Source organism: Myotis brandtii, unplaced genomic scaffold, assembly GCF_000412655.1.
Source record: "Myotis brandtii unplaced genomic scaffold, ASM41265v1 scaffold751, whole genome shotgun sequence".
Classification (NCBI taxonomy): domain Eukaryota; kingdom Metazoa; phylum Chordata; class Mammalia; order Chiroptera; family Vespertilionidae; genus Myotis; species Myotis brandtii.
This window is the reverse complement of record NW_005370994.1, coordinates 209144-221744: the sequence shown is the minus strand read 5'-3', so window position 1 is coordinate 221744 and position 12601 is coordinate 209144. Positions and strand designations below refer to the sequence as shown.

General features: G+C 38.2%; 2 protein-coding genes across 3 annotated transcripts in view; both read left to right on the top strand.

Annotated features, from left to right (window-relative positions):
- The window catches only part of NDUFB5 (NADH dehydrogenase (ubiquinone) 1 beta subcomplex, 5, 16kDa), a 15150-nt gene extending 8742 nt beyond the window's left edge, over positions 1–6408 (top strand). The window contains exons 4-6 of the mRNA XM_005883005.2: positions 1005–1066; positions 2496–2602; positions 6175–6408. Of these exons, the coding sequence (XP_005883067.1) occupies positions 1005–1066; positions 2496–2602; positions 6175–6295 (290 nt within the window). The 3' untranslated portion in view covers positions 6296–6408. The remainder of the gene's footprint in view (positions 1–1004; positions 1067–2495; positions 2603–6174) is intronic.
- A 462-nt stretch (positions 6409–6870) lies between these two features.
- LOC102262240 (serine/arginine-rich splicing factor 1) lies at positions 6871–9852 on the top strand. Of its 2 annotated transcripts, XR_001359950.1 has the most exons (3): positions 6871–7548; positions 7749–8422; positions 9348–9852. XR_001359950.1 is itself a non-coding variant. In XM_005883003.2 (2 exons), the coding sequence occupies exons 1-2, from the start codon at positions 7018–7020 to the stop codon at positions 7941–7943; spliced, it is 726 nt and encodes a 241-aa protein (XP_005883065.1). In that variant the 5' UTR covers positions 6871–7017; the 3' UTR covers positions 7944–9852. The 2 variants fall into 2 exon arrangements, 1 of the variants encoding a protein (XP_005883065.1); XM_005883003.2 differs by having other exon boundaries at positions 7749–9852.
- Positions 9853–12601: the final 2749 nt, after the last annotated feature.

Here is a 12601-nt window from a genome sequence, read left to right as displayed (position 1 = left end):
GTGACAGGGGGTGGTGCCGCAACCTCCCCATCGACCCTGCCTTGAGTGTGACAGGGGGCGGTGCCCCAATCCCCCAATCGGCCCTACCCTGAGCGTGACTGAGGGTGGCATTGCAACCTCCCGATCCGCCCTGCTCTGTGCATGACGGGGCGGCGCCCCAACTCCCCAATCGGCCCTGCTCTGAGCCTGACCAGGGGCTGCACTTAGGGATTGGGCCTGCCCTCTGCCACCCGGGAGCAGGCCTAAGCCAGCAGGTCGTTATCTGCCGAGGGGTCCCAGACTGCGAGAGGGCACAGGCCGGGCTGGGGGACCCCCCTCCCCCCGCCCCCCGAGTGCACAAATTTTTGTGCACCGGGCCTCTAGTCCTATATAATAAAAGCCCAGCGAGCAAACGGCAGAACGACCGGTTGACCAGTCACTATGATGTGCACTGACCACCAGGGGGCAGACGCTCAACGCAGGAGCTGCTCCCTGGTGGTAGTACGCTCCCGCTCGACTGACCGGGATGAGCAGCGCTCCCACAGTGGCCGATCCCCACAGGCCACACCCCCCACCAGTGCATGAATCCTGTGTACCGGGCCTCTAGTAAAGTTATAATCTACAGAAGAATGGAATTGTGAATGAGAGTAAATATTAGATTTTTATAGGAAATTCTGCTCAAAGTACTTCTAATATCTTGAATCCTAGAATATTTTGTTTAGTTGGTATTGGTAAAGCCAGAAGGAATAGTATGTCTTTATTATATCTTGGTATACTGTATAAACACAAAATGCAAAATTCTCATATAATCCTGCAGATAATGTCTTACATATAGAAGACATCTCATATCTAATGAATGGATTTTCAACCATATTGAAGTGAATTTAAAATATTAGGTATCTTAATTGATATAAATAGAAGGTCATTTTAAAGCCGCAAGAGGTTCGTTTCTTACTTACATAGTGCAGACTTAATGTTATACACTCCTGATGCTGAAGTTGAACATCACTATTTTCTCTTATTAGGTGAAGCTGAGTTAGCAGAAATTCCAGAAGGCTATATCCCAGAACACTGGGAATATTACAAGGTTAGTATACTGTAAATCACCGCAAGTTACCTTCTGTTAGCTGTCTTATCAGTGCACTGGTTAATGTCTTAATTCAGCAATTAAGATAGGGTTTTATATTCAATTTTTTATATCAAGTAGATGAGTACATTTTCTGCTCATTTTTTAAAAATATATTTTATTGATTTTTTACATAGAGGAAGGGAGAGGGAGGGATAGAGAGTTAGAAACATCGATGAGAGAGAAACATCGATCAGCTGCTTCCTACACACCCCCCACTGGGGATGTGCCCACAACCAAGGTACATGCCCTTGACTAGAATCGAACCTGGGACCTTTCAGTACACAGGCCGACGCTCTATCCACTGAGCCAAACCGGTTAGGGCTCTGCTCACTTTTTATAAGGAGCTTCTTTTGGTAATTTTCTTCATTGTATTATTTTTAAGTTTTATGGTTATTTATTTATTCATTTTATTAATCCTCACTCAAGGGAGGAGAGAGAGAGAAACATCAACGTGAGAGAGACACATCAATTGGTTGCCTCCCGCATGCATCCTGACATGGAGTCGGGGATTGAACCTGCAACCAAGGTACTTGCCCTTGACTGGAATTGAACCCAAAACCCTTCAGTCCAAGGACCGACACTCTAACCATTGCGCAAAACTAACTAGAGCAAGTTTTATGGTTTTTAAAAGGATGACTGCGGTGTGTTCTTGAACAAGCAGATTAACAGTCACAATTTATCCCAAGTTCAATACTCTAGGAAAGATTTTATAAATATTAGTGTTAGCTGTCATTTATTGAGCACCTACTGTGTAGCAGGCACTGTGGTGTTTTGCAAATATCTCACTCCATGTCAAAGGTACTGTATTCCCACTTTAGAGATGAGGAAACTTAAGGCTTAAAAGAGATTAAGTGACCTGTACAAGAGATAACCCAGGTGGTCTTGACTCCAGAGCCTGCACTGTTAGTCATTTTACCACACTGTCACTGCTACTAAAATCCAAGATTGATTGTTACTTGTCTTTACAAGTGTTGTACTGAGTGGCCTTATTAGAGCATATCCTTTCATGTTTTATTATCTGAGTGAATTATATTTTAGGGAAGAAGTACTTCATTATTAAATCTTAATATAAGCCACACAATTAGTTTATCTTTCCTAACTGATAGAAAGAGCTCCATTTGTTTGGATCACCAAACCTTGGATTTAGCTCCTAAATCTGCCACTTTAGATACTCAGCACAGTTACTTTGCTGCTGCTTAGTAACTCTATAACTTTGTGCAGTTTGTTTTCCATAAAATGGTTGTGGGGGAAGTATGCAGCTAATGGATAAAGTAGTTGGCACATGGTGAGTGTTATTGGTTATCTGAGATTGTCATTTTACAGAATAGTATGCTGGAAAAGCAAAATACTATTCAGAAACTAATTTTACACAAATTTTCTCCCATAGCATCCTATATCAAGATGGATTGCCCGAACTTTCTATGATAGTCCTGAAAAGAATTATGAGCGAACAATGGCTATCCTTCACATTGAAGCTGAAAAGGCTGAATTACGGTAAAAAGTGGGGGTGGGAAGGAAATCCTTTAGTATGGTCAAATCATAAGAAAAAAAATTAATAAAACTATTTCTATGCTATAGGCTGCTCTATGTAAAAGAATGAAGATGGGTGAGAGTTAGCCTGTTCAGAGTGGAGACTATGAGCTGGAGACAAACAATTAGGAGATAATATCTGTCAGATTAAAAAAAATCCTTTTTAAAATATTCTATTCTCCTAAGAGCAAGGCAGTCCTCTCCTCCCACTTCCCCTCCCCCAATTTCTTTTTCTCCTCCACCCAGTCTGTCCTTAGAGGTGACCACTACTTAATGATTTCCATTATATGTTTTCCCCTCAAAAAATTTTATGCATTAAAAATATATTTTATGTATCATTTGAAAACATATTAACACAATGGAATCCTCTTTAAACATGGTTCTTCACCTGTCTTCGTTTCACTTAAAAATACCTTGGTGGTCTTTTCTGATAGTATATGCCTCATTCTTTTTCATGGATGCATCATATATTTTGCTAGATTGATGTGCCTCAATTTTTTTTATCCAGTCACCTATTGTCAGTACTTAGGTTCTTTCCAGGTTTTTTTTAATATTCTGCAACGTGCTGTGAATATTTCTTACATACATTTTTGCATATTTATTCAGTATATCTGGAATATACATTTCTAGCAGTGGTATTGATAAGCCACATTTTACATGTTTTAAATTTTAGATGTGTATTGCTAAACCCTTCAAAAAAGTTGTGCCAGTTGTCTTTTCTGTCACCAGTATGTGATAATTTCTGTTTCTTCATACCTTTCCTAGCAATGGAATTTATCAACCTAAACATTTTTGCTTGATGAGATAATTGAAAAATGTTATCTCATTTCCATTTCGTATTTTTGTAAGGTTGAGTATTTTTTCATATATCTGTTGGTTGTTTACATTTCATTTTCTATAAATTGCCCATTTTTCTACTCATCTATACATTAGTTAAATTAACTTCTGTTTTTCTTACACCTATGTTTTCCTGGTTTGTCATTTGTCTTTTGACAGTGTAGAATGCTTTGCAATGTAGAAGTGTTTTTATGTTTCAGATAAAAATTAGTAGTAGCTAATATGTTTTGAACACTGCATTGTAACATTGCTTTAATTATTTTTTATTTACTTATTTGTCAGGTTTTTAGCTTCTGGGATTTTGTGTTATGCACAGGTCTCTGATAGTAACTAAATAAGTAAATATATAAATCCAAAATTATTTTTTTTAATGGTCACTCAGTTTCCTTCTGCTGCTTTTAAATTTGATCCTATCTGAGATTTATTTGGGGGTTTGGAGTGAAATTTACATACAGTCAAATGTGCACATTAAGCTCAGTGGGCTTTTTACAAAAGTATATAGTGATGTAACCACACTGTCAAGGTCGCTTCGCTGACCTAGTGAGCCTCTTTCCTGTCTCTTCCAGTCAGTCCTCCTCCCCTGCTCTTGGCCACATACTACCTTGATCTGCTTTCTGTTCATTCTGATTTAATCTTTGTACTTTATAAAACCTGATGATATTGAATAATATTTAAAAGAACATATGATTGGCTTATATTCTAAATATGTAATTACATATACTAATATATAGAGTTACCACATACAGCTGTCATTAAGTATTTAAGAGCATGGAAAAACAGTATAGCTCATACTTAGTAACACTGGACTTCTTTGAACTTCAGACATATACCTGTGAGTGCCAATTAAAAGACCAGATCCCAGAATTCTTTAGAAATATAGAGATCCTAAACAATTTGAAAACAAAGTAAAAACCAAAACCAGCCCTGACCGGTTTGGCTCAGTGGATAGAGCGTCAGCCTGCGGACTCAAGGGCCCCAGGTTCGATTCCAGTCAAGGGCATGTACCTTGGCTGCGGGCACATTCCCAGTAGGGGGTGTGCAGGAGGCAGCTGATCGATGTTTCTCGCTCATCGATGTTTCTAACTATCTATCCCTCTCCCTTCCTCTCTGTAAAAAATCAATAAAATATATTAAAAAACAAACAAACAAAAAAAAACCCAAAACCAAAACCCTGACTTCTACCCCCAAAAGAAAGATGCCAGTGTGCAATCAGGAGTACCTACAGTTGTTATAAAGTATATGTTTAGGTATTTGAAAAATGGAAGCATTAAGAAAGATATAAAACAGAAAGGAACTATCCCTTGATTGACTCCCCCAGAGTTAACTGTTATCTTTGGCCTCCAGATTGTTGTTGTTAATTCTCACCCAAGGATATTTATTCCATTGCTTTTCAGAGAGAGTGAGAGTGGAAAAGAGGGGAGAGAGTGGCAGAGGAGAGAGAGAAAAAAATATTGATCTGAGAGAGACACATCTATTGGTTGCCTCCCTGACTAGGACTGGGAATTGAACCCAAGACCCTTTGGTATACGGGCCAACACTCCAACCACTGAACCACACCGGCCAGGCTCCTCCAGATTTTTAAAACCTTGTGCATGTGTACATATATACATAGTCACAAATGATTACTTTCTTTTTTTAATGAAATGGGAAGATGCTTCACACTGATTTCTTACCTTGCTTTTTTAACCTAATGGTATATCTATCATCTTCTGTGATAGAATTTCCTCAGGTACAGAATAGTCCATTCTATGGGCTAACCATAACTTATTTAACCAGTCTTCTTTTTGTGAATATTTTAATTACTTGGGTTTTGGATAATTATATTCTAAAGAGTAGAAAAGGAAAAGGATGATATTTAATCTTAAATAAGAGATAAATATGCTCCTAGGGTTAGGTTAGTGAGGTGGTTAAGGTTAATAAAATGAATTATTTAAATGTGATAAAATTATAGTCATATGAAAAAGTTGATATGTAGTCTATAAATTGTAAGTAAAAGGTTTGATGGAGAGGGACTGTTTAGGAATATATGGTAGTTTGTACAAAGGCTTGGCTGTAAGAGAGAAAAGTATATTTATAGAATAGAGATTATTTAGTTGTGAAGAAGGATGAGGACAAGTAAGTAGGTCTTAAGTTGGAGGATGTTTTTCTTAATCCTGGTTTTTCTTTCTTGTTTTCTTTACAAATACCAATTGTCTGATGTTGACCAGACTTAGTGTGATGCTGTTGAATAAGATACCATTCCTGCTCTCAAGGGGTTTTCTGTCCTAATGGTAATGGACAGCCAGTATAAACTAGGGGATGTAAGCTCCTCCAAGAAGGCATCTTCATGTTTTAATTCCTAGCATTTGGCACAGCATATGGCCTTAAACGTAGGCATTAAAGACAGGAAATGCATTACCACTATTCAAGTGAAGGCGCTCTGTCCAGACAAAGCAGGGACAGAAGAGAGAACTGATTACCAATTCAAGCAATGTTTTGGGGATTAAAAACAATATGTGTTATATGAACAACATAATATAAGTCAAAAATAAGTCCTAAATTTTGCTTATAGGTATATATTATTTTTATGCATACACATGGATCTGTAGAGGGACATTATACTTACATAAAGCAAAAAGCTCTCTAGTGGTTGTTTTCTATCCATTAAATTTGCATTTGGAAATGTTAGAATCACAATATTGCTATTTCATTTGTTACAGGTTAAAGGAGATGGAAGTACGAAGATTAATGCGTTCGAGAGGTGATGGTCCCTGGTTTCAGGAACCAACAATTGATAAGGGGCTTATTGATCATTCTCCCAAAACACATCCCGACGCCTAATTTTTTATATCTCTAAATACAAAGTTCATTCTCTTTATGGAAAAATGAAGTAATACATATATTTCGTGCTTTTGCTCAGAGTGATGAATAAAAAACCCTCTTCCATTGCTTTACTTCTCAGTGTTGGTTCAGACTAAGGCTTTTTCCATGTGTGATTTTAATTTTTTTCAACTTTATGGGGCATAATTGACAAAAATTGTTGCCAGAAGCCGGTCCACCCTTGCTGCTTGACACAGTCGCTGCAGGGAAGAAACATCTGCACAGCTTATGTTTCAAGGGACCTAGCGTATATGGCATATGTTTGCTCCCTTTCTTGGCGCTATGTGTTTTAAACAGGACCACCTCCATGAGAAAGGTTGTTTCCCCAGGTAGGGATTTTTCCCTTAAGTTAGGGAGGGAATAAAACCCCTTAACTAAGTGCCAGGCGGGTAGTTAATCACTTTAACTACGAACAATCACGCTTAAGCTACATAATCTTTACTCCCTGGAATGGAGAAATAAATGCCCTAATCTTTGGAATAGAAATTGATAGGATAAAATCAACTGGTATAAATACAGATGTAACAAGACAACACAACACAGAACTTGGATATCCGTGTGCGGAGTAGATAAAGGTGCCATTTTGGAGGGGCCGCAGGAGCCGAGGTGTTGCTGCAGGTTCGCTCTCTGGTGCGCTAGGCTTGGTGGGAAGGCCTGTTCTCCAGTCTGCTTTCGTCGTCGCCATGTCCCGAGGTGGTGTGATTCGCGGTCCAGCAGGGAACAACGATTGTAGCATCTACGTGGGTAACTTACCTCCAGACATTCGAACCAAGGACATTGAGGACGTATTCTACAAATACAGCGCTATCTGCGGCATCGATCTCAAGAATCGCCGCGGAGGACCACCCTTCGCCTTCGTTGAGTTCGAGGACCCGCGAGACGCGGAAGATGCGGTGTATGGTCGCGACGGCTACGATTACGATGGATACCATCTGCGGGTCGAGTTTCCTCGAAGCGGCCGCTGGGGTGGAGGTGGTGGAGCACCCCGAGGCCGCTATGGCCCCCCATCCAGGCGCTCTGAGAACAGAGTGGTTGTCTCTGGACTGCCTCCAAGTGGAAGCTGGCAGGATTTGAAGGATCACATGCGTGAAGCAGGTGATGTATGTTATGCTGATGTTTACCGAGATGGCTCTGGTGTCTTGGAGTTTGTACGGAAAGAAGATATGACCTATGCAGTTCGAAAACTGGATAACACTAAGTTTAGATCTCATGAGGTAGGTTATACACTTATTTTTTTCTTTGGCCAGAATTGGATACAGTGGTCTTAACAGTGGATTTTTTCAGGTAAGATTCAGGCAAGGGTGCCCAAGTAAAGTGCCAGATTTCTGGTTTTAGCTACATTGTACTCATTCAGCATGCCTGAACACAGGTAAAAGCTTAGATCTTTCAATCGAAAGTTCTGTCTATTCAATAGGGAGAAACTGCCTACATCCGGGTTAAAGTTGATGGGCCCAGAAGTCCAAGTTATGGAAGATCTCGATCTCGAAGCCGTAGTCGTAGCAGAAGCCGTAGCAGAAGCAACAGCAGGAGTCGCAGTTACTCCCCAAGGAGAAGCAGAGGATCACCACGCTATTCTCCCCATCATAGCAGATCTCGCTCTCGTACATAAGATAATTGGTGACACTTTTTGTAGAACCCATGTTGTATACAGTTTTCCTTTACTCAGTACAATCTTTTCATTTTTTTAATTCAAACTATTTTGTTCAGAATGGGCTAAAGTGTTGCATTCTTGTGTAATCTCCCCTTGCTCCTAACATCTACATTCCCCTCATGTCTGATAAATTGTATTTTAAGTGATGTCGTAGACAGGATTGTTTAAATTTAGTTAATTCTCCATTCTCTTCAGACTGTGATATTGTGCAAATGTCTATTCTCTGGTTTGTGTGAACGGGGATGTTGGGGGTGTTTGTGGTTATCTTACCTGGGGAAGTTCTTATGTTTATCTTGCTTTTCATGTGTCTTTCTGTAGACATATCTGAAGAGATGGATTAAGAATGCTTTGGATTAAGGATTGTGGAGCACATTTCAATCATTTTAGGATTGTCAAAAGGAGGATTGAGGAGGATCAGATCAATAATGGAGGCAATGGTATGACTCCAAGTGCTATTGTCACAGATGAAATTGGCAGTATTGACCTTATACTAAAAGGCAAGCGTTAAAAATGATATATATGCATCTACCTTAAAACACTTGCAAACATCTTATGCAGTTATCTTTACCTACAATTGCTCTGCTCTTTAAACCTTGGCAATTGTGGAAAAATTATATTGCCCATTTGTAACAGTTTATTTTGCTCCCTTCCCCCCCTTTTTTTGTTTTAATAGGGACTAATGTGGGAAGAACTGGCTAATTTGTCACAGTGCTTAGTTACAACTGTTAATGTGTGACCTGCTGTCGGTGTCCATGTGGGTACAAGGTGTCTTTAATTCCAACCAGATAGAGTATAATATCAATACTGCTAAATCTGCATGTCCTCTGTGTGACTGATATAGCGTTGCTATTTCATTTTTTTAAGACAAAATGAAAGCAAATTATAGAATTCCAACATATTGGTGTAGATAATCTAGTTGGGAATATACTTTTAAGTATCATCTTCCCCTTTAAACTAATATTCATAATTGACTCATGTTTAAAACACTTTAATTTACAAATTAAATTGCAGATGGGAGCATTAGATTTAGTTTAGACTTAGGTGGGTAACAATACCAGTAAACTTTTCAAATACATAACTTTTTGCAACCACAAAACCTGTAATAACGCTGTACAGTAACAAGTGTTGGCATTATCAGTTGAACTGTAAATATAAAATGCTTCTTCCAATTAGTCTCTATGATGATTAAGTTTCTAAAGTTTATCTGAACACCATTCAGAAACTTGTTTTGGGGAATTTGATAGTTATTGATGTACATCTGTTAAACTGATGACAGACATAACTCATCATTCCCCAGAAACCTTTTTTGATTACAGTATCTAACATTTTGCCTCCTCTTTTTTGGTTTTGCTGGTTATAAAGGTTTGGATTGGAGAGGGCTCACTGGATCCAATCCTTGGAGCTGGATCATTGGATTCAAATCATAATGTGGATAGGATAGGGAGGATGAATTACAAGGATTCATGGAGCGGGATCAGATTACCAGGAACATAGGAGTGGATTCCTGCCCCAACCAAACCGCATTCGTGTGGATTTTTTTTTATTCAACTTAATTGGCTATTCCAAAGGTTTTTCTTCTTCCCATTTTTGACGATTGGAGCCCTTAAGATGCACGATGGAATTGTGTTTTGCATTTTTTGGTAAAAGGAGCAAAGCGAGGACCTGGAGATATACGCTGGAGCAATCTCCTTGGAAGGATTCAGCACGAGTAGATGGTAAACACTTAAAGGGGAAAAGGGGGGGGGTTTGTTTAAAATAGTAAATCAGTAAGTCATTTCTAAATTTAAAGAAAACGAAATTGGAGTTGAAGAATAAGTAGGTTTCCAATTGGCTGTTGCCGTTTTTCTTTTGAAAAATAAACGTTTTTAAAAAAACAAACAAGAAAAACAAAACAAAACAAAAAAACAACAACACAGAACTTGGCTGTGGAGATCCTGGCTAGAGAACCTGGCTAGGCTGCTGATGAACTAAACGCTGTCTCCGTGTCATTCCTTCTTCGCCGACTCCGTCCACACCTTTGGGAACCCCTGGACCTGCTGGGGTTGGACCCCAACAAATTGTAAGATATTTAAAGTGTTCATTGTGATTATTTGGTTATGTGGACACATTGGGTGTGGCAGATTAAGGCTGTCGACTTGGGAGTTTCAACTTCCTCTTTTAAGAAGTTTTAAACAATTTAAAACTTGGAGAGAGAGGAATTTGTGAACTCAAAGAGTGTAACTTTGAAAGGTTAATGGAAGTGAGAGAAATCTGAGTATGTTAAGTATTGGGAAGCATGGTAGTTTATGTCTATATTGTAGACATCTGGATTATTCAGGGGCAACTCAGAGTTTTAAATTATACAAATACTGAGTCAACTAGATAAAACGTTAACACCTTAATAAACATTTTCAGTGAACAAATCTCAAAGTTTGTTTTCATGGTTTTTAGCCATCTACCATGCTTTTTAAATACACACACACACACACACACAGGTTTTTCTTAGCTGTAATTTCTATGATTCTTTAGAGTCCTTCTTTGCAAACACTGGAGAACTTATTCCAAAAGGTAAAATGATTACTGCAAAGATTATGAAATGTGAGTAAAAGCTAAAATAATGGCTGTCACTTATTAAGCATTTACTGTCTGCTGCATATTTTGACATTGTTTTCAAAATGACCTTATGTGACATTTCTGTGCGTTACAGATGAAAAATTGAGGCTCAGAGATTTTAAACAGGTACTCGAGATTTACCAAAATAAACATTCACACTTTCAACTTTCAAAATGACTTTTTAGCTTTAAAAATTCATTTTTTTCAGCGAATACCTTTTGAGAGCTCTCTTGCCCTAAGGGCCCTAAGTGCCCTTTACAGTTCACCAAGAGCCTTTGAGGTGTTTGCGTTTTCTTATTTCCCCAGCAGAGGGCTGCCTGTGCCAATTCCCTCCGGATCTGGTTCTGAGATTCCCTGTGGGATATAATTGCCACTTCATAATTCTACTAAAGGATTTGGGAGAAGGGCATGCTATCCCTAAGCCCCTGCTTGCACAAACCTTTCAATTTTGTAGAGGAGGGGTAAGGAGAATGAAAGCAGATAATCTTGTAAGTGGTAATTATAAACATCTGTATGTTTATGTTCACTCCTTGTAGACTTTACAGGTTGATTTTAGGCATTAGATTTTACTCATATTCTCCTTTCTACTACTGTAGATACAGGAAAACAATAAATACTGACAATCCCACCACCCATAAAGACATTTGAAAAATTTCCTTCAGTCTTTTTTTTAACAGCTGGGATCATATATAGGGTGTTCCCCTAAAATGTATACACACACTTTGAATAATTACAAAGGCAATGTTTATTAAAATACATTTCATTTTCAAAATTGAGCTATCAGCTGTTAAAGTGTGTATACATTTTTTTGTGTGACACCATGCATATAAAATGGAGGATTCCTTTTTTTCAATTTGTGTTTCTTGGGAGGAAACATTAATATATATATATAAACTAATGATTTTTATGCAAACTTTTTTTCCTGTTTAAGCTTGTTACATATCGTTCACTATGATACATACTGGGAATAAAGTGATCATCACAGTAGACATGATCCCTCTAAAGAGTTTTTAACACAGATGATAGATATTAACTCAGAAATTATACACATGGGTTTGATAGGGGAGAACAGGGCAGTGTAGCAACCTGTGGGATCCCAAGCTAGCCTACAGGTATACGCAATGACTAGATTATAACATCTGGAACATAGACACTGAGTAAAGATCTGTTGAGTAAATGATACAGGAATTTAACTTCGTTTTGGGTTATCTTTATATTTTTTTTATTTTTCTGCAGTTGTACAGGCCCTAGCATGGTCTTATAAAAAAGCATGGGCTTGAATTGAGCAGACTTCAGGCTAAATCCTGAGCTTGCCAATTACTATGACAATAATAATGACTACCATCGATTTAGTATTTGTTACCTCTTCCAGACACTAAACTAAGAACTTTATATTTAATCTTAACTTTTATCTCATATTACAAAAGTTCCTTCACTGCTTGGAGCCCTATCTCTAAAGTGGGATTGTGCTCTTCACTGTTGTAATGGTTACTGGGACAATGTATGTAAAGTGCCTACTACACTGATAAGAGGTGATAAATACAGACTTTTTTCTGTCAACTAAAATGGTCCAATTCTTTTTCAAGAAAATTGCAGATCCAGGATTCTCTGCTTCAGGCTTATTGACTTCAAAGAGGAATGGAGTTACAGGGAGACTACAGCCAATGGGCAATGTTTTTAAAACTACTTTCAAATCATGGAAAAAGTCAAGTGTACCAAATTCTACAATGTACATTAGCCATACTGTTCTCATTAGAGACAGATACACTCTGCTGGAGATCACGGGTTAGCAGTAAATTCCCTGGGCTCGGCCTCTTTCCTTGTATCACTGTTTCCCAAATTTCAGTCCTCGATTTCAGCCAACTCAACTTATTTTTGCCTTCACATATGATATATAATTAGAATATTCTTTAAATTGATCTTTTTAAATGCAGATTTTTTTAAATGTCATTTTATGATTATAAGTAGAAAATCAGTTTCTTGTCATTAAAAGGCAATCACAAATATAACTGTATATTGTATTC

Coding starts and splice junctions, on each gene's coding strand:
- LOC102262240 (XM_005883003.2), top strand. CDS start 7,018: ATGTCCCGAGGTGGTGTGATTCGCGGTCCAGCAGGGAACAACGATTGT. Junction 7,549..7,748: donor CTAAGTTTAGATCTCATGAG/GTAGGTTATACA, acceptor TCTATTCAATAG/GGAGAAACTGCCTACATCCG.